Source organism: Lepisosteus platostomus, chromosome 5 (assembly GCF_059453375.1).
Source record: "Lepisosteus platostomus isolate fLepPlt1 chromosome 5, fLepPlt1.hap1, whole genome shotgun sequence".
Lineage (NCBI taxonomy): Eukaryota > Metazoa > Chordata > Actinopteri > Semionotiformes > Lepisosteidae > Lepisosteus > Lepisosteus platostomus.
This window is the reverse complement of record NC_142615.1, coordinates 21,451,245-21,474,567: the sequence shown is the minus strand read 5'-3', so window position 1 is coordinate 21,474,567 and position 23,323 is coordinate 21,451,245. Positions and strand designations below refer to the sequence as shown.

At 49.2% G+C, this 23,323-nt stretch overlaps 1 protein-coding gene, 1 long non-coding RNA gene and 13 other non-coding genes across 15 annotated transcripts; 7 read left to right on the top strand and 8 right to left on the bottom strand.

Moving 5' to 3' along the window:
• Window positions 1-2,332: 2,332 nt before the first annotated feature.
• On the top strand, window positions 2,333-2,404 carry trnaw-cca (transfer RNA tryptophan (anticodon CCA)). The gene has a single exon. It is a non-coding gene; the product is annotated as a tRNA-Trp (tRNA).
• A 5,445-nt stretch (window positions 2,405-7,849) lies between these two features.
• Window positions 7,850-9,126, top strand: LOC148664835 (zona pellucida sperm-binding protein 3-like). Its single transcript, XM_088630922.1, has 3 exons — window positions 7,850-8,621; window positions 8,723-8,838; window positions 9,102-9,126. Exons 1-3 carry the CDS (start codon window positions 8,340-8,342, stop codon window positions 9,124-9,126), a joined length of 423 nt encoding a protein of 140 aa, XP_088487048.1. The 5' UTR covers window positions 7,850-8,339.
• A 528-nt stretch (window positions 9,127-9,654) lies between these two features.
• On the top strand, window positions 9,655-10,443 carry LOC148664834 (uncharacterized). Its single transcript, XR_015937153.1, has 3 exons — window positions 9,655-9,922; window positions 10,094-10,276; window positions 10,352-10,443. It is a non-coding gene; the product is annotated as an uncharacterized LOC148664834 (long non-coding RNA).
• Window positions 10,444-13,090: 2,647 nt separating this feature from the next.
• Window positions 13,091-13,163, bottom strand: trnav-aac (transfer RNA valine (anticodon AAC)). Its single transcript has one exon. It is a non-coding gene; the product is annotated as a tRNA-Val (tRNA).
• A 109-nt stretch (window positions 13,164-13,272) lies between these two features.
• Window positions 13,273-13,345, bottom strand: trnaf-gaa (transfer RNA phenylalanine (anticodon GAA)). Its single transcript has one exon. It is a non-coding gene; the product is annotated as a tRNA-Phe (tRNA).
• A 1,718-nt stretch (window positions 13,346-15,063) lies between these two features.
• Window positions 15,064-15,136, bottom strand: trnav-cac (transfer RNA valine (anticodon CAC)). The gene has a single exon. It is a non-coding gene; the product is annotated as a tRNA-Val (tRNA).
• A 693-nt stretch (window positions 15,137-15,829) lies between these two features.
• Window positions 15,830-15,901, top strand: trnah-gug (transfer RNA histidin (anticodon GUG)). The gene has a single exon. It is a non-coding gene; the product is annotated as a tRNA-His (tRNA).
• Window positions 15,902-16,475: 574 nt separating this feature from the next.
• trnav-aac (transfer RNA valine (anticodon AAC)) lies at window positions 16,476-16,548 on the bottom strand. Its single transcript has one exon. It is a non-coding gene; the product is annotated as a tRNA-Val (tRNA).
• A 109-nt stretch (window positions 16,549-16,657) lies between these two features.
• trnaf-gaa (transfer RNA phenylalanine (anticodon GAA)) lies at window positions 16,658-16,730 on the bottom strand. Its single transcript has one exon. It is a non-coding gene; the product is annotated as a tRNA-Phe (tRNA).
• A 1,022-nt stretch (window positions 16,731-17,752) lies between these two features.
• On the top strand, window positions 17,753-17,824 carry trnad-guc (transfer RNA aspartic acid (anticodon GUC)). Its single transcript has one exon. It is a non-coding gene; the product is annotated as a tRNA-Asp (tRNA).
• A 621-nt stretch (window positions 17,825-18,445) lies between these two features.
• Window positions 18,446-18,518, bottom strand: trnav-cac (transfer RNA valine (anticodon CAC)). Its single transcript has one exon. It is a non-coding gene; the product is annotated as a tRNA-Val (tRNA).
• A 693-nt stretch (window positions 18,519-19,211) lies between these two features.
• trnah-gug (transfer RNA histidin (anticodon GUG)) lies at window positions 19,212-19,283 on the top strand. The gene has a single exon. It is a non-coding gene; the product is annotated as a tRNA-His (tRNA).
• A 574-nt stretch (window positions 19,284-19,857) lies between these two features.
• On the bottom strand, window positions 19,858-19,930 carry trnav-aac (transfer RNA valine (anticodon AAC)). Its single transcript has one exon. It is a non-coding gene; the product is annotated as a tRNA-Val (tRNA).
• A 109-nt stretch (window positions 19,931-20,039) lies between these two features.
• Window positions 20,040-20,112, bottom strand: trnaf-gaa (transfer RNA phenylalanine (anticodon GAA)). The gene has a single exon. It is a non-coding gene; the product is annotated as a tRNA-Phe (tRNA).
• Window positions 20,113-21,134: 1,022 nt separating this feature from the next.
• Window positions 21,135-21,206, top strand: trnad-guc (transfer RNA aspartic acid (anticodon GUC)). Its single transcript has one exon. It is a non-coding gene; the product is annotated as a tRNA-Asp (tRNA).
• Window positions 21,207-23,323: the final 2,117 nt, after the last annotated feature.

Sequence of the window (23,323 nt, the reverse complement as noted above, 5' to 3'; positions counted from 1 at the left end):
AGCTCTCACTATCGCATACTGAAGGCTTTACATGCATTAGCTGTGATACAGCTCCCAATAAAGACGGAATCAAACAGTTTGTTCTGTCTCTCATGGTGATCCTCTTCTCGATCCAAATGAAATGTTTAATATGATGCGTCGAGAAAAAAAAAGGAGTGAATTTCCGCCTGTAATGATTGATGCCCCATCAAACATTTTGTAACATCCCCGGAAGATTATACAGTAGAATCCTGGTTTGTGGCTTAAATTCAAGGTAAACAAGACCAAGGAAACGAGTTGGAAACTTGATGTCGAACTGGAATTTAAGTACCCGGAATATTTCACTACATTGGGCAATATGTGCCAGAGAGGAGCACTTTAAATCCCTTCGATAGCTCAGTTGGTAGCGCGGCTGACTGTATTAGAAACAGTTAGGAATCCTTAAGTTGCTGTTTCAACTACAGCTCGAAGAAAGGTGCTTTTGTGAACTTTAATTAAATAGTTAAAATAGCGAATCTTTTTCACTCAGACGTTGATCAAAAGCTCAATAAACGATGAAGCAGAGGCTGTTGTTCCGAATTCAGCTAACATCTGGTTGTCTTGTTTTGGCAAATGTCTTATCTGTGAATTAAGGGACTATGCTGTCTGATTTGTAATTCAAAAGTAGATACAAATGTCACTGTTTTCAAAGGATAGGTACTTAATTGGCTTTATGATTTGGTATTGATTTTGTATCATTATATTATTACGTTTGTGCTTTCTGTGTTTTTTATCGTATTGTGAACTTATTTTTTAAACAAATGCTTACAAAGGCAAACACAGCACACATCTGTTTATACCAGCGGTGAATTGTACATTTTTATTAAGTACAATCTACTGTATTTTTAGAAATAAATGGCATACTGTGCACAATATGTTGCAGAAACACAACCTGATATTTTCATAATTATTATTTTAATCATTTGACAAGTATGAGGTCCCGGATCCAAATCTTCAGTTCTGATTTTTTTTAAAGTGATATCTTCTCTTCCTCTTGTGGAAATCACAAGATGTGAGCAAATGTTTTTTGTTCTTTTTTTTTCACGTTGCGATTTAAAGAGCCTCAGACGCACAGTCTGATAGTAACCAAACCAGAATGGATTCTGCTGGGAGCCGGACTGAACTCATTCTCACTCCCTGTGCTGAAAACAGAATTATCTCTTCCCCGAACATCGTCTACAGCTGCTAGATATTGCTCTGTGTCCTACTGCTCCAGCAATTCCTTTGACCAAAGACAGATCACTTGTGTGCTTTTAAACTTCTTGCCACTACAGGCTCTTTGATGGCTCATGCTGATCGTCCTGTGGATCCAAAAGAAAATATTAAAGCTGATACTGATATTTTCGATTGTAATTTGCATCTAGCTACAACGCCCCTGGAAAAGATAATTTATTAGTTGCGTACAATCGGAATCTTTTACTTTATGTATGGTAGTGGAAATAGTTTTAAAAATGTTTTCTAAAGAAGATTGTATTGCCAGGACCTGCCTTTAGGGCTCACTAGCGATGACGCTGTTGATATAGATGGAGAAGAAATGTAAGATGAATTGATGATCTAAGCTAAAATAGCCCTAACACGCCTGCTGTAACAGTGTTTGTATTCATAGCAAGTAATATTCTTTTTCAAACCCGAACGTTCCTTTTGCATTGTGTTATGTAACCATTAGCGGTTTCGGTAGCTTCTGAAGAGCGCACTTTTCCAAACTGAAGCCTATAAGAACATTATTCAAGATGCACCATGGCCCAGAATCGTGCATCGGGACTAGGATTAACATCAATTGAAAGTACTCCCAAATAAAATATTTGACCGAAAAATTAAAAGAGTAGGCAAGTATTAAAAAAAAAACATAACTTCTTGACTTCCAATCTCTTTCCTGGTTCAGGCCATGTAAAATGACATATTCAGTGGACTCATGCCGAGGTTGTGAGTTTAAGCCTCACCTGCAGCAGCCTGGTTTTCTGTCTTGACAGGTAAACAGTGTTTTTTGTTATTTGCTAAATGGAGAGAGGATTCTGTGTTAATTGTGCTCCTCCTGGGAGAGGTCAAGATGAGACGTTCACGAGGCTGGTGGTAAATATCCTGTCCAGGAATATCGGGGCTGTAGGGGGTCAGATCTATAGATGTAGTAAACACATCAGTGGAGACGGTGTGTCTGCTCTCTGTGAGAGAGCCGGGCGGAAAGAATATTCTGTGGTCTGGGAAGAAGAGTCTCTCGTTGGAAGAGCGGCGCTCCTCACAGGAGAGAATGAAAAAAAATCTTTTTCAGGGATGCTGATTGTTCTCTTTGGGGGAATTAAAAGCACTTGTGGCGAGTGACCTCGTGGCGCAATGGTAGCGCGTCTGACTCCAGATCAGAAGGTTGCGTGTTCAAATCACGTCGAGGTCAGCTGAGGAGTTTGCAGGCGCTGCTGGTGCCGAACCCGGAAATTACACCACGCAGTCGGGTTTTATCTGTACACCACATAGGTAATCTGAACGAAGTAACAGCGCAGTACAAAACACCCAATCAGGAGCTTATGCAGCGAATCATCATGAACACGACAAGAGAAAAGGCACATTGCATATCCGCGAAACATCACGCCCGGCTTTAGAGACAGTGACATCAGAGAATGGAAGCTTCAGACCCCTTTTTTGTTACAGGTTCAAGCAAACCTGAAAGTTAGGGAGTGTTTGGTCTCTTTTGTTTGAAAAAGTGTCTGAAGCCTGTAATTATAATTTGCCCTTTTTTAATTGTGGTTGAAATCCACTCCCATGTACCAAGACCTTACAGTATATTCATGTTTACTTAAATGACTAACGCCATTGGACATTAGTTGGTGTTTTTTTTTTGTAACGATTTGCTATTTCATGTAGGAAAGAAAGGAACCCAGACCCAACGTTTGCTTTCAGGTGCGGTTCATTTACATAACGGACATCTATTTCTGAGGAGCCTGATTTAAATCACACAACCCCGGTAGAAGTCGAATCGACAATCTAATAAACCGAAATCAGACGCGTTATCCATTAAACCACCAGCCCGTCACGTAAATGAATTGCACCATGGTGAGTTCAGCGCCGCTCCTAGTAATACTCCACCCCCATCTTAAATTTCTACGTGAGAAACGTGTTTTCTACATTTTTATCAGTTTTTAAAAATCATCACTTTTAAGCAGACAAAGCCTTTATGTGTCGCTCTGAATTTCTAATTGATTTAGAATTCCAAGAAAAAAGCGTTTTGTTCCACAACAGCGTGAAATGATCACGTCTTTCACTCTACTTCTCTCTTGTAGTAAAGCAGACCTTGCTGGGTGAGTATTTGTTCTGGTAAATTAGGTCACGGATCATGTTAACTCACTTCTGTTAAACACAACATTTCCTTATGCACGGGAGTGTCTTTGTACAGCTGTTATACAAAGGGCTGGTGGTCAGGGACGCGCTTCGGATTGTTTCGATGTAAACATAATCTCCGCTAAAAGCCCTCTTGAACTTTGCAGGAAATGTGCGTGAAACCATTTTCACGTGTGGAATTTTATCTTCAGCTGGCTGTAGTTAGAATGCCTTATACACCCGTTGTGTATCCTTAGCAAAAATGTTTTAAAATTATAACACAGAGTTGTCGGAGAACTCGACAATCATTATTAAATGAGCACAGTACAAATGTACATTGATATTTTTGTTGTATGTACTTTAATTTTAAAAGATATAAACATAACTGTGCTGATATGGATGTTCATTTGAAGGATTTGAGGAATCTATAAAAGATGTCAGAACAACAAAAGAAACATTTGGGCATCTGCATATTTGTAAAGATTAAAGAGCACCCTAAGTGTGAAGTTTGCACATACGAGAGAAGAAATCAGTTTCAATGCACGTCATTAAACTGATGGTGTGCTTATCAGTCGTGCATTAAACATATATAGCAGAGGATGGCTTTGATCCATTGATCTTTGGGTTATGGACCCAGGACGCTTCTGCTGCACCACTCAGCTATGTTTAACACAACTGCTTTTGCACCTGAGATGAAAAGTTTCAACGGTAAACGCAGACGTCACTGAGCACTTGGTCTTTTGTAGTACAAACCATCACACGCTGCTCTACATGGGCGTCTTCAAGATCGTTGAGAACCAAAGCTTCTGCCTTCCTGGTTACTGATTCTTTCTTCGTTAATTCCCAAATCTTCAATGAGAATCAGTGAAACGAAAACCAAACACATGTACACACTCGCGTCCTAGCATGAAAGAAAAATGATGGAAGCGTTTGAGAAATAACAAGAGTAGTCTGAACAGCTCCAGCCTATCAACTGCTCTACAAAGTGATCGCTATCTCCACACCCAGTTTATAACACTTAAAATGATTCAGGAAGCACAGCAAGGTTCTAAAAACAGCGGTTGAAAAGCATCTAGATACATAAAATGACAATTTCTCAAAAGTAAAATCTTCATCTTTTAAATATTGTCATCCATATATTTTCGTTTTCCTCTTTTTTACATAAGACGCTTTCGAGAAATAGAGTGTCTTGTAATGAAGGCTGCATTAGAAAATGTGTATCTAAATTAAAATCGGGTTTATTACTTCTGCGTTTTTCAGCTTTCTTAGCGCTTGGGTCTCGATTCAGATATTGCAATGAAAGCAACAGGGGAGTAAGTTTTCCTTTTCTAAATCAAAGGTGATCTGCTCACAAGGAAGTATAAAAACTTCAGCGTTTACTTTTTGAAGACCGCAAATTGTCGAAACACTGTTGCTTCATAAGCTTATAAGTAACGTTTCTGAGCATGCATTGTATTACTCATGCTGTTATTAATAAAAAAAAAGCTTAAATTCACATAATGGAATTTGGACGGCTCAAAGTAGTCTATTTTTTGTACAACTTTACTTGCCCGCTGAGTAGAGTTTAAAGCAACTGCAGCAGAAGTAGCAGTAATAGCAACAGCATGGTTAGAGTGTCACAATACACTCTGAAATTATTGCGGCTTCAGATCGTTTTGTTCTGTTGAAGCTACCTACAGGCCCTGAACTGTTGACATTGGCTGTGATCTTCTTTTTTCAGGTTTCATGAAATTCTTCACATATTTGAAATATTCCATTCGGGTTCGCCTAATACACGGTGCAACCCGTACCTGCAGCAGAATGCTGTGGCACATGAAGCCGTTTTGTTTATCGGTTGTAAGGATTGAGGAGCGTACTACAAATCGAGCAAGCGAAAAGAAAATTAAACAGGAGTCACTTTTTGGATTGCTAATCCATTGTACTCTGCTCGTCTAGGTTCAAATCCCATCCTTGTCATGGTTAAGGCCTGAGACGTGTGTGTTTTTTCTAAACGGTGTTTTCATTTGTTTCCTTTTTTACTCCTGTACTAGAGCAGTAATATTTCTAGCGGTGGAAGAACATGGTATCACATGCTGACAGCAGGAACACGTGGCCACAAGCTGCAGTACATTGGTTTGGGAACAGCAATAACTTTCCTGTGGAGACAGGTGCGCCGGTATTAATACAGCGCTTTCGAGCGGAAAGAGTTACAAGAACTGACTTAAACTTACCAGTTATGTTCAATAGCTAAAAACACAAAACCAACCTCTTCAGTGGTTGAATCTAAATAACACAAGCCAATGCTGCCATCAAGGGAAAAAAAATCCTGAGTTATGTAGTTTGAGACTACATATCTGACTTTCAGTTTGAAGCGGTACAATGGATTCTAGGTCACATTCGTTCTTGATTCAGGATATATATGAGTGTGCTAATGGTTAGAACTGTGTTTACATGAGGTACAAACGGTAACATTTTCATTGCGAGAAGAAAGTCAGTCCGTGCGCATTTCTCAGCATGCACGTTGTCAGGAAAACTAAACCCACAGTGCCAGCAAACCTTTTGATAGCCTGTAGGTACTGCCATTGCAAATGTAACAGGTTGTTCATACACACAAATGACATCGTTGCTATCTCGTAATTAGGAGATAATTTGGTATTTATTAATTAAGATTTTTTTCCTGGGTGGCAAAAATGCGCTTCCGCAATAAATCATAGACTCTGCTTTCAAAATAGCTGCACCAGGCACTTGGACACAGATAAACACAGGGATTTAAAATTCAGGAATATGAATGGTCAACTGCTTACAGTTGGGTTTTTACGTTTTCTTATTTAGCGATTTGTGTATCAATCTTTTAACAATTCATTAAAATGCTAACAACATGTAAAATAAAAACAACAGCACCGTTAAATGAAGGGGAGACAGGTAGTTTTTTTTTTTTACAATCAGATTCCAATCTCTAATGCTGTGTGTGAGAGCTTAGGTAACTTTCCTTTTCTCACATTTTCTGACGACTATTCCAAAGGGGCACCCTGTCAACTCCTAATACTTTGTATGTTTGATTATTGTCGTTTTATTTAGAAAAAGTTCAATATTGATCATAACTTTAGAAAATTATGATCACGAATAAAAAAGGGGCTAAAGATGTGAGTTGCTCTTAAATCAGAGCCGGGTGACACGGGCTTCTGTTCTGATATGGTTGTACGAGAAGCAGGAGGAATCGCTTCTCTCCTATGGAGCATGAGCTGAATCAGGAGGGAGACATTTTGTATGCTCCTGCATATGTTAACGCATGACCTACATCGTAAAACTAAATTAAAAACTAACATTAAGTTGTCAAAGACATTCATTTATATACAAACAAGAGACAGACATAGCAATGGTTCTACATTAACTTGTCCTACACTGATCAGACTAATTGAAATGTATGAAAGCCCGTTTCTGCCAGGGAGTTAAAAAAACGCGCTATGGTATCGCAGAATTCCGACTAAGTAACTCAGAACTCCGACTTTATATCTAAAATGTTCTTTAGCTCAGCTAGCAAGGCCTGGATTCAAGCCAATACAGTGAGGCACGAAGTAGGGTGGGAGCGGCGAGGGCACAAGCCCTAGAACCCGAATCCGTTACAATAACAAAAGGACAGACAATGAAATATGGGCTATTTCGAAGTCGCAAATGTGAGATATAAAGTCAAAATTCTGAGTTTTTAGGTCGCAATTCTGAGATTCTAAGTCACAATTCTGAGATACCATAGTGCGTTTTTTTTTACTCCCTGGCGGAAACGGGCTTCCATAGGTTCTCAGTGCTGCGAAGCAAAAGCAATCTCTGGAAAATCAGACAAATTATTATCAGATCATGTCAAAAGCTGATCAGTATTTATTTACTGGGAAGCAAAGAAATGGTTGTATTACACATTTTAATATGACATGCAATTACACATGAAAAATGGTAAAATTATTTTCATTGCGGTACGTGTTGATAGAACAGCCCCCTCGATAAAAGAAAGTGTGGACGGACGTGTCGCATATTCCGTACTCTGTCTGACAGCGAGTTTAACACACTGTCCTCTGAAATTAGAAACTAATTGAACAATAAATGAATCTGAGCAAATTTTACACGTGTGGGTGATTTAATTCTGTCGAAATTGCGTGGAACTCCTCTGCTGAGGTCAGATACACACGGGAAAGTGTTCAGGCGGCTTCACGGAGTCCCGCCTCAGACTGGAAGCAGGTTCTAATTAGACGCTGAGAACAATCCGGGTCTCTGTATGTAATTGATTGTGTTGATTGAGCGGTAGTGTGACCATGTGTGTGGTAGCATAGTCCTGCTAGTATAAAAACCTATTCACCGTGTTCACACTTTATGCTCTCTTGCTTCAACACAGTTTGGTGGTTTACTTGTCTTACTTCTGTAGCAGTTTAGCGGGACGTCAATTTGGCAATGCGCTCGTTTCTCTTTGTGCTGTGCCTGTACGCAGGGGCCGGTGTCACACCCTCTGCAGCCAGAGGGCGCTCCTTCTCTGTCCTGTCCCTAGTTTCTGGTCTGCTGTCCTTCCTGTCCCTCTCTTTCCCTTGGGCTATATATTTCCGGGTCTTGCACTCTGTCCTCCCTCAGCATTGATGTTCGGATGTCCTGAGACCCGCCTAGCACCAGGGCGCCCTACGTCCGCTCCCTGAGGGCATAGGTTTCTATACGGCATTCCTGAACTCTTTGCACTAATGAGCCCGGGCCTTTTTCCCATCTCGCCGCTATGCATATGGGTCTTTTTCCGCTCTCCTGCTCCCCACGGTTAGTCCCTTTGGACGTCCGTGACAGATGGGCTCCCCGCACTGATCTCCGCTGGGTCTCTCGGGGAATTAGCGCTCCAGGCCGACCTCCCGGCTCCTGAAGACGCAGCCCAGTCGGAGGACTTGAGCCTGGCAGATGCGCCCTCCGAAGACCTGTCTGCAAGCGAGAACGACTCGCAGTCCTTGGCTCCTGACTTTCGCCGCCTTCCCGTGTCAAGAGATGCGTACTCGCCCTACTTCGACAAGGAGAAGATGAAGCCCGAAGCCGGCAGCCGCCCCTCACCCGCCTACATCAAGAGCTTCCTGTTTCCTCCCCAGCGAGGGCGGCAGCCGGCTCGCCCTGCCATCGGGGGCACCCGAGGAGTGGCTGTGTGGTGTGACTCCAGCAGGATGTACGTGAGGGTCAGTCGGCTCCTGTTCGGCTTCAGCTGTCGGCCATCGGAGGTGACCTTGGGCAACTGCAGCGCCAGCCGAACCACACGCAGTTACTTCTACTTCATCTACGGGCTTCACGAGTGCGGCACCGAGCGATCGGTAAGCGGTTCTTCATCTACAGGCAGTGTATCGATGTGAGCTGTAGGGCCAGTGTCGGGGTTGCCTTTCCTGGGAATATCCCTTCCTCTGTGACTTTGCAGGTTGTCCAGGGCCGCCTGGTGTACTCCAACACTCTCCGCTATGCCCCGCCCTCCTCCAGTGCACCTGTGCATCGCTTCATTCCCTTCTCTGTGCCTGTCAAGTGCTCCTACAACAGGTAGGCAGGGCTCTGCTGCTGCTGAGAAGCTGCTGGGAAAGTGTCCAGAAGCCCCTCATCCCCTCTGTCCTGCAGGTTCCACTACTCCTACAAGGTTGGCTATGTCCCCACGTGGGCCAGGAGAAGGACCTTCTTCAAGGACCTGAAGAACAAACACAGCTTTGTGCTGCTCACCACCAACTGTAAGCTCCTTGAGTGAGTGGCTCCTCCTGCCTGCAGGGGGTGCTGTGTGCAGGTGTAATGCTGCCTCTCTCTTTCTCCAGCCCACTGGGTCCGGGTTTCTCCTAAGGATGAGTACTTCCTGGGTCAGCCCATGTACTTCCAGGCCACTGCCTACTTTGCCACAGCGGAGCAGAGGCTGTACATCCACTCGTGTTACGTAACGGAGAAACCGGACCAGCACTCCCAGCCCCGTTTCCCCGTGATCCACAACTTGGGGTACGGCCCCTTCTGGGAGGGGAGGTGGGCAGGAGCCCCGAGAGCCTGCAGGGGTTCATCCTTGTCCTTGTCCCCAGGTGCATGGTGGACAGCAAGGCAGATGGCTGCCTGTCCAGGTTTGTCCCCTCCAAGCAGAAGGATGTGCTCCGCTTCACAATTGATGCCTTCCTCAAGGAAGAAGAAGCTGTCCAGGAAGGTACTGCTCTCAAAGGCTGCTCAGCCTTCTTGCTGTACTGATCGATTGTCTGCTTTTTCATCCATGATCTAGATGTGAACCAGACTGTGGCAGCTGTAGTGCCTAGAGCTGCCAGCTTGCCTTCACTGATGGCAGAAGGTCCTTCTCTGTCCATCTATTGGCCTTGATCCCTTAATGCTGTGACCTTCCCTCTTGCAGCATGAAGTGACTGAGCTGTACATGCACTTTGTCATGGCTGTGGCTCCTGCTAAAGCAACACCAGGGACCAAGTCCTGCACCTACAACAGGGAGGCGAAGGGGTACTTCTGCAAGGAGCCTGCTGAGGGTGCTCTGGGACATGCCAGGTGGAGGCCTCACCTGTCCTCCTCTCCTCCAGGTGGGAGGAGCTGTATGGTGACCATGAGGTCTGTGCCTGCTGTGAGTCCAGGTGTGCTGGCAGTTGGAATGAAGGTGGGTCTGGTTCTCTATCCCTTGTGGATGCATCTCTGCTCAAGAGACAACCATGCTTGGACAACTGAGGAATGATCCCATGCTGGACAAAGAGACTGTTTAGATGAGTAGCATCACTGTGGGACTCTGGGTATAGCAGATCCCTCACTCCTGGGTGCTGCTTGTCCACAGGTACCAGGAGCCTGGTGACCAGCAGTCGGGTGGCTGTGGCACCAGTAGAAGCTCCTCTGGATGTGGGAGCTGACTGGACTGAGGATGAGGAAGGAGACCCTCGGAGCTCCAGTGAAGATGCTGAGAGCACCAGTGAGGATGTGGAGGGAGCAGATGACTTTGGAGATGTTGGCCAGTGGACAGGTAGGGTCTGGCAGGAGGAGCTCCTGTAGGGGTGGTGTCCTGCAGTTCAGCTGGATTGTTTTCCTTCCTCCCCAGGTGCCTGAATGAAGGCTCCAGCCTGGCCCTTGTGACTCTCCTGCCTCCACTTGCCTTGTAATGGCAACATCTCAATAAAGCTGTGAAAGACCCTTCTGCCTGCCCTTGTTTCTTTATTTTTTGAATGGGGTGGAGGAATTCAAGGGAAGTATTTGTGGGGGTTCCCCTTTCAAGAATGCTTCCCGTATTGCTGCCAATGAGGACTGAAAATGGCTGGAGTAATAAAGCGTTGTACTGGGGGAAGATAGCCGCACTATTCCTTGGGCAGGTCATTGTGACTTTTTTACTGGGGGAGAGACAGAGGTGTTCAATATACTGGCAGTCCTCCTGTTTCCTAGAGGGGTAGTGCTTATGGAGTGTGAGTTGCTACTGTAGTGCCCGGTAAGAGTGAGATCTGATGTCCTATTCTAGGCTGCACAAACTGACTAAAAGAAACACAAGGAAGGGATTGTCAACAGGGGCTTGGTGTAAAGTAGGCCTTCCCTTCCTTAGCAGAGGAACAATTCTGGTGCCCAAACATCAGTGAATAAAGGTACAGTTAGAATCTTGGAGGTCTTGTCTTATGGGTGTTGGTTTCACAGTATTGGACAGTCACGGGAAGTATTCAGATTGAAACTGGAGATCCCAGTACTTGATCCGGAAGACAAGTGTTCACAACCACCTCTACCAGCAGCACAGACTGTGTAGATTGAGACTGAATGCTTACTACACAAAGCCTCTCCACTGTTTCAGTGTCCCATGTCATGAATTTCAAGTAAATTCTAGTCTTCCTTTGTGACTACCTATAATTTGCACAAATCCTGCTGGCCCACTAACACTGTTAATTTTTAGCCCTACTGCAATGCCCTATTAAAGTTTCAAGGATTTAGGATAAACTATTTTATATAATGGTTCCAAAGGTGGCTTCGCAAAGTACTTGAAACAATTACAATAAGAATACACAGGATAACACAATTCCAATAGACAGAGGAGACCATGGATGGTGGTACTAAGGAAAGTAGAAGCAGAGGGGTAAAGAATGGAACCAGTTCAGTAAAGGCTCTTCTACAGAACAAGGTGTTGAGTCTGAATTTGAAGGAGTTTAGGGAAGGTGACTCTGGTATCCTTGGGGTGAGAGTTCCAGAGCATGGGGGCATAACAGGAGAAGGCCTTGTCACTCATACAGTGTAGATGGGCGTGGGGGACAGTTAGGAGACCAGAATAAGAAGAGCGAAGGTTCTGAGGTGGGGAGTAGGGTGATAATAGATCAAACTGCTACTGAGGTGCAACTGAAATGTGATGGCATGTTCTACAATTTATGCAAGAAAGGGTAATGTTAAGCTTTTATGGACCGTTGGTACAACAGCAGTGCTCAAGGATTCATTTCTAATATTGAGGACAATGGGTTATATACCCATCGTTCTTACCAAAGGATCAGAGACCTTTTGCTATATAAAAAGACTCCTTTCCACCACTAATTTATACAGGTTTGGTTCATTTGGGTTTTATCAGTTAAACATTTAAGTGAAGTCATTGTCCTGCTCGCGGCCGAGCCCGACACACGGTACCGTCTGGTTTCTGTCGCTGGGCGCTCACCCTGCGGTCCATATGGGTCCTAATGCCCCAGTATATGGTAGTGCCAATTTCCCTAAGGAAACAATACTCCACATTAGTCTGAATGCCACATTCTTCATTGGTCCCATTACATCACAGAAAAACAAAACTACTCACTCTTTAATCTCGTCTATTCCAAGACGCACCGAATATCACAGTCTTCTTTTAACACGCGTGCTGTGATTCCTCTATGTAGCAGAAATGACAACCGAGGAGCCGAGAGATTATTTCAGCATTTCGCGTCTGAACGGAAAACACAAACGACTAACTTGGAATGACTTGCTTTTGACGCTTTTCAAAGCGTTCTTTGTGCAAGACGACTGCGCCACCAAGCAAACTACATAAATATGAGAAAACACGCAAGAGAGTTGTCACTCAGAGTGTCGAAGGATCGATGTATACTGGGGCTCAGTTGAAATGCAACGTCAGGACTTTTCCGAATTATGTCACACGAAGAGAGCACAGCCCTTTCCGCCCTGCCGCGTGTGTCTCGGTAACTCGCTGTGATCGTATAGTGGTCAGTACTTTGCGTTGTGGCCGCAACAATCCCGGTTCGAATCCGGGTCACGGCAGAATAGGGGCGTCTGCTTTTACTACTCGCACGAATGAAGGCAAAAAAAAGCCAATCGACGTGAACGAACGGCGCTTTACAGAGGAGTACTGCCTGACTGGATCGTTGATGAACGACAGAGGCCACTCCGACCTCTTCTCGGTTTTCTTCAATGACTTACTAAGGATCTTCTTCACATTCGCCCATGCAGGGGAAGCCAGTTACACCAAAGCAAACGCAGGAAAGTGCATTTCAAGCAGAGACCAGGAGGGACTTGTTTACACCGAGAGTGGGCGGAGAATGGAACAATGCGCCCAGCCCTGTTGCTGGAGCCGATTCTTGATGAGCTCTTGGGCTCACTAAGAGGCCCCCGCTGGATGCTAATCTTTCTGTTGTTCTTGCAGGTCCTGCGCTGCTTTTGAGCCGACAGAGCTTGACCTGGTCTGTCGGCACAGCCCAATTGCAAATGATCGGCTCCGCGTACAGAAGGAACGTGCGTTTGGTACAAGAGTGCACGAAGACACCGGAAATACATTGGGAACAAATGCCCGGTCGCTCAAGACCTCTGTGAAGTACAGGAGCGTGCAAAACGAGGCTGTTTCCGCCCGGTCTCGAACCGGGGACCTTTCGCGTGTTAGGCGAACGTGATAGCCGCTACACTACGGAAACCTGTAGGGACTGCTGCTGGTGTCTCGCTTGCGTTTCGGGCTGAGAAAGGGACGCGTCACTTTAGGCAGGTGGCGCTGGAGAGAGGAACAAAGGGCGCGATGAAACAAAATGCCGAAACCCGGGATCGAACCAGGGACCTTTAGATCTTCAGTCTAACGCTCTCCCAACTGAGCTATTTCGGCAGTGCGCAAAGCCCACAGCCACCTGCTCCAGCCTTCCTGTGTTGTGGCATGAGCGCACCAAGAGTAGCGGGAGAGTGTTGCAGGAACGTCACTCAGAAGGAAAGCCACCCAGCTGCGCCCTCTGAGCTCTGTCCAGCGCATCTTCCTCGCATGGACTCCTGCCTGCGACGGGCAGGAAACAATTAGCAAGAACAGAACGACACCCCATGGGTGTCTCATGACCGCACCTTAGGTTGTGACACGTGCAGGTGTGAGGGGTTGCCGGGCTACTTTGAGCAGAGCTTGGGCGGAGGGGGGGCGGGAAAGCAGACAAAGAGGTGACACCTCAAGGTCTGCACGATCACAGCTCTCCGCCGCCCCAGGCTTCCGCTCGATAAGCTACTGGACACACCCGCCCCTCCTCACACAGACCGTGGAAAAGCCCCCGAGTGGGAGGGCTCTCTCTTCCTCCCAGGAGCTCTTGGACACGACGCCCAGACAGGGCGCGGGGAGCCGCCGCCTGCAAACACGGCTCCAGGCAGGACTCCACTCCGCAGGAGCCGCAGAGCAGAGGAGATGAGGGCAGCTTAGCTCCTGTGCAGAGACCTGAGCTGTTGTTGCTGTGGATGCTGTCTTTTCTGCACTCGGGGTAGGAGTGAATGTTGAGTTGCCCTTAGAAATGAAGCAGAGCACTTCAACGGCACGGGTGTGTGTGTGTGTGTGCGCCCTGGTGATTCTGGGAGACAGATCGAACCTGGGCTAAAAGAGAGGGGGCTTAGCCCTCTTCCATTTGCTAGTTCAAAGTTGTACAACCCCTTTGTATCTGCTAGGCGGCGCAGTCGTCGTGCACAAAGAACACTTTGAAAAGCGTCAAAGGCAAGTCATTCCGAGTTGGTCGTTTGTGTTTTCCGTTCAGACGCGAAATGCTGACATGATCTCTCGGCTCCTCGGTTGTCATTTCTGCTCCGTAAAGGGATCACAGCACGCGTCGGCTTCCAGCATGCTGGGTCGGGACACGATGCCGGGGGTTGGAGAGAGCGATGTCTTCCTCGTGAGTATAGTGGCAAGTATCCCCGCCTGTCACGCGGGAGACCGGGGTTCGATTCCCCGACGGGGAGTAGCTTTTCTTTCACCTCCTTAGAGAAATGACTGCCTTTCACTTCTCTGTTTTCTTTCACAGCGTCGTGCACCTTTTCATTGCTCTCGCTTTCAGAGCCTCCGCACGGCAGTCGACTCGACATCAGGAAGCACATTGAAGTGAAAGCAGGAAGCGCTGCGACATGCACTGTGCAGATCCCGCCACACTAAGAGGTGAGTGGGTCTGTTCGATGCACAAAGAACGCTTTGAGAAGCGTCAAAGGCAAGTCATTCCGAGTTGGTCGTTTGTGTTTTCCGTTCAGACGCGAAATGCTGAAATGATCTCTCGGCTCCTCGGTTGTCATTTCTGCTCCGTAAAGGAATCACAGCACGCGTCGGCTTCCAGCACGGTGGGTCGGGACACGATGCCGGGGGTCGGAGAGAGCGATGTCTTCCTCGTTAGTATAGGACCTGTCACCTGTCCCCACCTGTCACGCGGGAGACTGGGGTGCATCAGGACGCGCCTTGAAGTGAAAGCAGGATGCGCTGTGACATGCACTGTGCAGATCCCGCCACACTAAGAGGTGGGTCCAGTGGGTCTGTTCGATCACAGCGCTAGGCGAATCCCCAATCCCCTTTTGTGCCTGGCGACAAAAGATGTCTGTTTCCGCCCGGTTTCGAACCGGGGACCTTTCGCGTGTGAGGCGAACGTGATAACCACTACACTACGGAAACGGTGGTAAGACGTGCCCACCGGCCCAGTGCTGAGCTTCGCCAATGCGATTTAGCTGCTTCCAGTGCCTTTATTGGAGTGCGCTGAGGACCGTGCTCTCTCTCCAGAGACCAGCACGCCTGTCATGGACGGAGCAGGAAAGGCGGCGCCACATTCTACAGCCCTCTCCACGCAATCGACGAAATCGGGCTACTGAAGTGGAGAAAATCGCCTCTCCAGAAAGTGCAAATATCATCTTGGAGACTATAAATCCTATTGCCGAAGGTCAGCCCTGCCAACCAGAGTAACCCTCCCACAGCGATGATCAGCTCGTCTCACACGCGAGAAGTTTCGGTTGGAAACAAGCGCCCCCTCTTCTCGCACGTCTTGCACGTTCGAGTAGTTTTAATGCGGCTCTTTCGTACACGGTGCTGAGCTTTTGGAAAGCAGGAGGCAAAACCGAGTCGAACCGCCTGGGTGAAAACCAGGAACCCTAACCGCTAGACTATATGGCAGCGAACAACCATGCTGTTCCCGGCATCATGCAAGCAAACTACATAAATATGAGAAAACACGCAAGAGAGTTGTCACTCAGAGTGTCGAAGGGTCGATGTATACTGGGGCTCAGTTGAAATGCAACGTCAGGACTTTTCCGAATTATGTCACACGAAGAGAGCACAGCCCTTTCCGCCCTGCCGCATGTGTCTCGGTAACTCGCTGTGATCGTATAGTGGTCAGTACTTTGCGTTGTGGCCGCAACAACCCCGGTTCGAATCCGGGTCACGGCAGAATAGGGGCGTCTGCTTTTACTACTCGCACGAATGAAGGCAAAAAAAAGCCAATCGACGTGAACGAACGGCGCTTTACAGAAGAGTACTGCCTGACTGGATCGTTGATGAACGACAGAGGCCACTCCTACCTCTTCTCGGTTTTCTTCAATGACTTACTAAGGATCTTCTTCACATTCGCCCATGCAGGGGAAGCCAGTTACACCAAAGCAAACGCAGGAAAGTGCATTTCAAGCAGAGACCAGGAGGGACTTGTTTACACCGAGAGTGGGCGGAGAATGGAACAATGCGCCCAGCCCTGTTGCTGGAGCCGATTCTTGATGAGCTCTTGGGCTCACTAAGAGGCCCCCGCTGGATGCTAATCTTTCTGTTGTTCTTGCAGGTCCTGCGCTGCTTTTGAGCCGACAGAGCTCGACCTGGTCTGTCGGCACAGCCCAATTGCAAATGATCGGCTCCGCGTACAGAAGGAATGTGCGTTTGGTACAAGAGTGCACGAAGGCACCGGAAATACATTGGGAACAAATGACCGGTCGCTCAAGACCTCTGTGAAGTACAGGAGCGTGCAAAACGAGGCTGTTTCCGCCCGGTCTCGAACCGGGGACCTTTCGCGTGTTAGGCGAACGTGATAGCCGCTACACTACGGAAACCTGTAGGGACTGCTGCTGGTGTCTCGCTTGCGTTTCGGGCTGAGAAAGGGACGCGTCACTTTAGGCAGGTGGCGCTGGAGAGAGGAACAAAGGTCGCGATGAAACGAAATGCCGAAACCCGGGATCGAACCAGGGACCTTTAGATCTTCAGTCTAACGCTCTCCCAACTGAGCTATTTCGGCAGTGCGCAAAGCCCACAGCCACCTGCTCCAGCCTTCCTGTGTTGTGGCATGAGCGCACCAAGAGTAGCGGGAGAGTGTTGCAGGAACGTCACTCAGAAGGAAAGCCACCCAGCTGCGCCCTCTGAGCTCTGTCCAGCGCATCTTCCTCGCATGGACTCCTGCCTGCGACAGGCAGGAAACAATTAGCAAGAACAGAACGACACGTCATGGGTGTCTCATGACCGCACCTTAGGTTGTGACACGTGCAGGTGTGAGGGGTTGCCGGGCTACTTTGGAGCAGAGCTTGGGCGGAGGGGGGGCGGGAAAGCAGACAAAGAGGTGACACCTCAAGGTCTGCACGATCACAGCTCTCCGCCGCCCCAGGCTTCCGCTCGATAAGCTACTGGACACACCCGCCCCTCCTCACACAGACCGTGGAAAAGCCCCCGAGTGGGAGGGCTCTCTCTTCCTCCCAGGAGCTCTTGGACACGACGCCCAGACAGGGCGCGGGGAGCCGCCGCCTGCAAACACGGCTCCAGGCAGGACTCCACTCCGCAGGAGCCGCAGAGCAGAGGAGATGAGGGCAGCTTAGCTCCTGTGAAGAGACCTGAGCTGTTGTTGCTGTGGATGCTGTCTTTTCTGCACTCGGGATAGGAGTGAATGTTGAGTTGCCCTTAGAAATGAAGCAGAGCACTTCAACGGCACGGGTGTGTGTGTGTGCGCCCTGGTGATTCTGGGAGACAGATCGAACCTGGGCTAAAAGAGAGGGGGCTTAGCCCTCTTCCATTTGCTAGTTCAAAGTTGTACAACCCCTTTGTATCTGCTAGGCGGCGCAGTCGTCGTGCACAAAGAACACTTTGAAAAGCGTCAAAGGCAAGTCATTCCGAGTTGGTCGTTTGTGTTTTCCGTTCAGACGCGAAATGCTGACATGATCTCTCGGCTCCTCGGTTGTCATTTCTGCTCCGTAAAGGGATCACAGCACGCGTCGGCTTCCAGCATGCTGGGTCGGGACACGATGCCGGGGGTTGGAGAGAGCGATGTCTTCCTCGTTAGTATAGTGGCAAGTATCCCCGCCTGTCACGCGGGAGACCGGGGTTCGATTCCCCGACGGGGAGTAGCTTTTCTTTCACCTCCTTAGAGAAATGACTGCCTTTCACTTCTCTGTTTTCTTTCACAGCGTCGTGCACCTTTTCATTGCTCTCGCTTTCAGAGCCTCCGCACGGCAGTCGACTCAACATCAGGAAGCACATTGAAGTGAAAGCAGGAAGCGCTGCGACATGCACTGTGCAGATCCCGCCACACTAAGAGGTGAGTGGGTCTGTTCGATGCACAAAGAACGCTTTGAGAAGCGTCAAAGGCAAGTCATTCCGAGTTGGTCGTTTGTGTTTTCCGTTCAGACGCGAAATGCTGAAATGATCTCTCGGCTCCTCGGTTGTCATTTCTGCTCCGTAAAGGAATCACAGCACGCGTCGGCTTCCAGCACGGTGGGTCGGGACACGATGCCGGGGGTCGGAGAGAGCGATGTCTTCCTCGTTAGTATAGGACCTGTCACCTGTCCCCACCTGTCACGCGGGAGACTGGGGTGCATCAGGACGCGCCTTGAAGTGAAAGCAGGATGCGCTGTGACATGCACTGTGCAGATCCCGCCACACTAAGAGGTGGGTCCAGTGGGTCTGTTCGATCACAGCGCTAGGCGAATCCCCAATCCCCTTTTGTGCCTGGCGACAAAAGATGTCTGTTTCCGCCCGGTTTCGAACCGGGGACCTTTCGCGTGTGAGGCGAACGTGATAACCACTACACTACGGAAACGGTGGTAAGACGTGCCCACCGGCCCAGTGCTGAGCTTCGCCAATGCGATTTAGCTGCTTCCAGTGCCTTTATTGGAGTGCGCTGAGGACCGTGCTCTCTCTCCAGAGACCAGCACGCCTGTCATGGACGGAGCAGGAAAGGCGGCGCCACATTCTACAGCCCTCTCCACGCAATCGACGAAATCGGGCTACTGAAGTGGAGAAAATCGCCTCTCCAGAAAGTGCAAATATCATCTTGGAGACTATAAATCCTATTGCCGAAGGTCAGCCCTGCCAACCAGAGTAACCCTCCCACAGCGATGATCAGCTCGTCTCACACGCGAGAAGTTTCGGTTGGAAACAAGCGCCCCCTCTTCTCGCACGTCTTGCACGTTCGAGTAGTTTTAATGCGGCTCTTTCGTACACGGTGCTGAGCTTTTGGAAAGCAGGAGGCAAAACCGAGTCGAACCGCCTGGGTGAAAACCAGGAACCCTAACCGCTAGACTATATGGCAGCGAACAACCATGCTGTTCCCGGCATCATGCAAGCAAACTACATAAATATGAGAAAACACGCAAGAGAGTTGTCACTCAGAGTGTCGAAGGGTCGATGTATACTGGGGCTCAGTTGAAATGCAACGTCAGGACTTTTCCGAATTATGTCACACGAAGAGAGCACAGCCCTTTCCGCCCTGCCGCATGTGTCTCGGTAACTCGCTGTGATCGTATAGTGGTCAGTACTTTGCGTTGTGGCCGCAACAACCCCGGTTCGAATCCGGGTCACGGCAGAATAGGGGCGTCTGCTTTTACTACTCGCACGAATGAAGGCAAAAAAAAGCCAATCGACGTGAACGAACGGCGCTTTACAGAAGAGTACTGCCTGACTGGATCGTTGATGAACGACAGAGGCCACTCCTACCTCTTCTCGGTTTTCTTCAATGACTTACTAAGGATCTTCTTCACATTCGCCCATGCAGGGGAAGCCAGTTACACCAAAGCAAACGCAGGAAAGTGCATTTCAAGCAGAGACCAGGAGGGACTTGTTTACACCGAGAGTGGGCGGAGAATGGAACAATGCGCCCAGCCCTGTTGCTGGAGCCGATTCTTGATGAGCTCTTGGGCTCACTAAGAGGCCCCCGCTGGATGCTAATCTTTCTGTTGTTCTTGCAGGTCCTGCGCTGCTTTTGAGCCGACAGAGCTCGACCTGGTCTGTCGGCACAGCCCAATTGCAAATGATCGGCTCCGCGTACAGAAGGAATGTGCGTTTGGTACAAGAGTGCACGAAGGCACCGGAAATACATTGGGAACAAATGACCGGTCGCTCAAGACCTCTGTGAAGTACAGGAGCGTGCAAAACGAGGCTGTTTCCGCCCGGTCTCGAACCGGGGACCTTTCGCGTGTTAGGCGAACGTGATAGCCGCTACACTACGGAAACCTGTAGGGACTGCTGCTGGTGTCTCGCTTGCGTTTCGGGCTGAGAAAGGGACGCGTCACTTTAGGCAGGTGGCGCTGGAGAGAGGAACAAAGGTCGCAATGAAACGAAATGCCGAAACCCGGGATCGAACCAGGGACCTTTAGATCTTCAGTCTAACGCTCTCCCAACTGAGCTATTTCGGCAGTGCGCAAAGCCCACAGCCACCTGCTCCAGCCTTCCTGTGTTGTGGCATGAGCGCACCAAGAGTAGCGGGAGAGTGTTGCAGGAACGTCACTCAGAAGGAAAGCCACCCAGCTGCGCCCTCTGAGCTCTGTCCAGCGCATCTTCCTCGCATGGACTCCTGCCTGCGACAGGCAGGAAACAATTAGCAAGAACAGAACGACACGTCATGGGTGTCTCATGACCGCACCTTAGGTTGTGACACGTGCAGGTGTGAGGGGTTGCCGGGCTACTTTGGAGCAGAGCTTGGGCGGAGGGGGGGCGGGAAAGCAGACAAAGAGGTGACACCTCAAGGTCTGCACGATCACAGCTCTCCGCCGCCCCAGGCTTCCGCTCGATAAGCTACTGGACACACCCGCCCCTCCTCACACAGACCGTGGAAAAGCCCCCGAGTGGGAGGGCTCTCTCTTCCTCCCAGGAGCTCTTGGACACGACGCCCAGACAGGGCGCGGGGAGCCGCCGCCTGCAAACACGGCTCCAGGCAGGACTCCACTCCGCAGGAGCCGCAGAGCAGAGGAGATGAGGGCAGCTTAGCTCCTGTGAAGAGACCTGAGCTGTTGTTGCTGTGGATGCTGTCTTTTCTGCACTCGGGATAGGAGTGAATGTTGAGTTGCCCTTAGAAATGAAGCAGAGCACTTCAACGGCACGGGTGTGTGTGTGTGCGCCCTGGTGATTCTGGGAGACAGATCGAACCTGGGCTAAAAGAGAGGGGGCTTAGCCCTCTTCCATTTGCTAGTTCAAAGTTGTACAACCCCTTTGTATCTGCTAGGCGGCGCAGTCGTCGTGCACAAAGAACACTTTGAAAAGCGTCAAAGGCAAGTCATTCCGAGTTGGTCGTTTGTGTTTTCCGTTCAGACGCGAAATGCTGACATGATCTCTCGGCTCCTCGGTTGTCATTTCTGCTCCGTAAAGGGATCACAGCACGCGTCGGCTTCCAGCATGCTGGGTCGGGACACGATGCCGGGGGTTGGAGAGAGCGATGTCTTCCTCGTTAGTATAGTGGCAAGTATCCCCGCCTGTCACGCGGGAGACCGGGGTTCGATTCCCCGACGGGGAGTAGCTTTTCTTTCACCTCCTTAGAGAAATGACTGCCTTTCACTTCTCTGTTTTCTTTCACAGCGTCGTGCACCTTTTCATTGCTCTCGCTTTCAGAGCCTCCGCACGGCAGTCGACTCAACATCAGGAAGCACATTGAAGTGAAAGCAGGAAGCGCTGCGACATGCACTGTGCAGATCCCGCCACACTAAGAGGTGAGTGGGTCTGTTCGATGCACAAAGAACGCTTTGAGAAGCGTCAAAGGCAAGTCATTCCGAGTTGGTCGTTTGTGTTTTCCGTTCAGACGCGAAATGCTGAAATGATCTCTCGGCTCCTCGGTTGTCATTTCTGCTCCGTAAAGGAATCACAGCACGCGTCGGCTTCCAGCACGGTGGGTCGGGACACGATGCCGGGGGTCGGAGAGAGCGATGTCTTCCTCGTTAGTATAGGACCTGTCACCTGTCCCCACCTGTCACGCGGGAGACTGGGGTGCATCAGGACGCGCCTTGAAGTGAAAGCAGGATGCGCTGTGACATGCACTGTGCAAATCCCGCCACACTAAGAGGTGGGTCCAGTGGGTCTGTTCGATCACAGCGCTAGGCGAATCCCCAATCCCCTTTTGTGCCTGGCGACAAAAGATGTCTGTTTCCGCCCGGTTTCGAACCGGGGACCTTTCCGTGTGAGGCGAACGTGATAACCACTACACTACGGAAACGGTGGTAAGACGTGCCCAGCGGCCCAGCGCTGAGCTTCGCCAATGCGATTTAGCTGCTTCCAGTGCCTTTATTGGAGTGCGCTGATGGGCCGTGCTCTCTCTCCAGAGACCAGCACGCCTGTCATGGACGGAGCAGGAAAGGCGGCGCCACATTCTACAGCCCTCTCCACGCAATCGACGAAATCGGGCTACTGAAGTGGAGAAAATCGCCTCTCCAGAAAGTGCAAATATCATCTTGGAGACTATAAATCCTATTGCCGAAGGTCAGCCCTGTCTACCAGAGTAACCCTCCCACAGCGATGATCAGCTCGTCTCACACGCGAGAAGTTTCGGTTGGAAACAAGCGCCCCCTCTTCTCGCACGTTTTGCACGTTCGAGTAGTTTTATTGCGGCTCTTTCGTACACGGTGCTGATCTTTTGGAAAGCAGGAGGCAAAACCGAGTCGAACCGCCTGGGTGAAAACCAGGAACCCTAACCGCTAGACTATATGGCAGCGAACAACCATGCTGTTCCCGGCATCATGCAAGCAAACTACATAAATATGAGAAAACACGCAAGAGAGTTGTCACTCAGAGTGTCGAAGGGTCGATGTATACTGGGGCTCAGTTGAAATGCAACGTCAGGACTTTTCCGAATTATGTCACACGAAGAGAGCACAGCCCTTTCCGCCCTGCCGCGTGTGTCTCGGTAACTCGCTGTGATCGTATAGTGGTCAGTACTTTGCGTTGTGGCCGCAACAACCCCGGTTCGAATCCGGTTCACGGCAGAATAGGGGCGTCTGCTTTTACTACTCGCACGAATGAAGGCAAAAAAAAGCCAATTGACGTGAACGAACGGCGCTTTACAGAGGAGTACTGCCTGACTGGATTGTTGATGAACGACAGAGGCCACTCCGACCTCTTCTCGGTTTTCTTCAATGACTTACTAAGGATCTTCTTCACATTCGCCCATGCAGGGGAAGCCAGTTACACCAAAGCAAACGCAGGAAAGTGCATTTCAAGCAGAGACCAGGAGGGACTTGTTTACACCGAGAGTGGGCGGAGAATGGAACAATGCGCCCAGCCCTGTTGCTGGAGCCGATTCTTGATGAGCTCTTGGGCTCACTAAGAGGCCCCCGCTGGATGCTAATCTTTCTGTTGTTCTTGCAGGTCCTGCGCTGCTTTTGAGCCGAGAGAGCTCGACCTGGTCTGTCGGCACAGCCCAATTGCAAATGATCGGCTCCGCGTACAGAAGGAACGTGCGTTTGGTACAAGAGTGCACGAAGGCACCGGAAATACATTGGGAACAAATGACCGGTCGCCCAAGACCTCTGTGAAGTACAGGAGCGTGCAAAACGAGGCTGTTTCCGCCCGGTCTCAAACCGGGGACCTTTCGCGTGTTAGGCGAACGTGATAGCCGCTACACTACGGAAACCTGTAGGGACT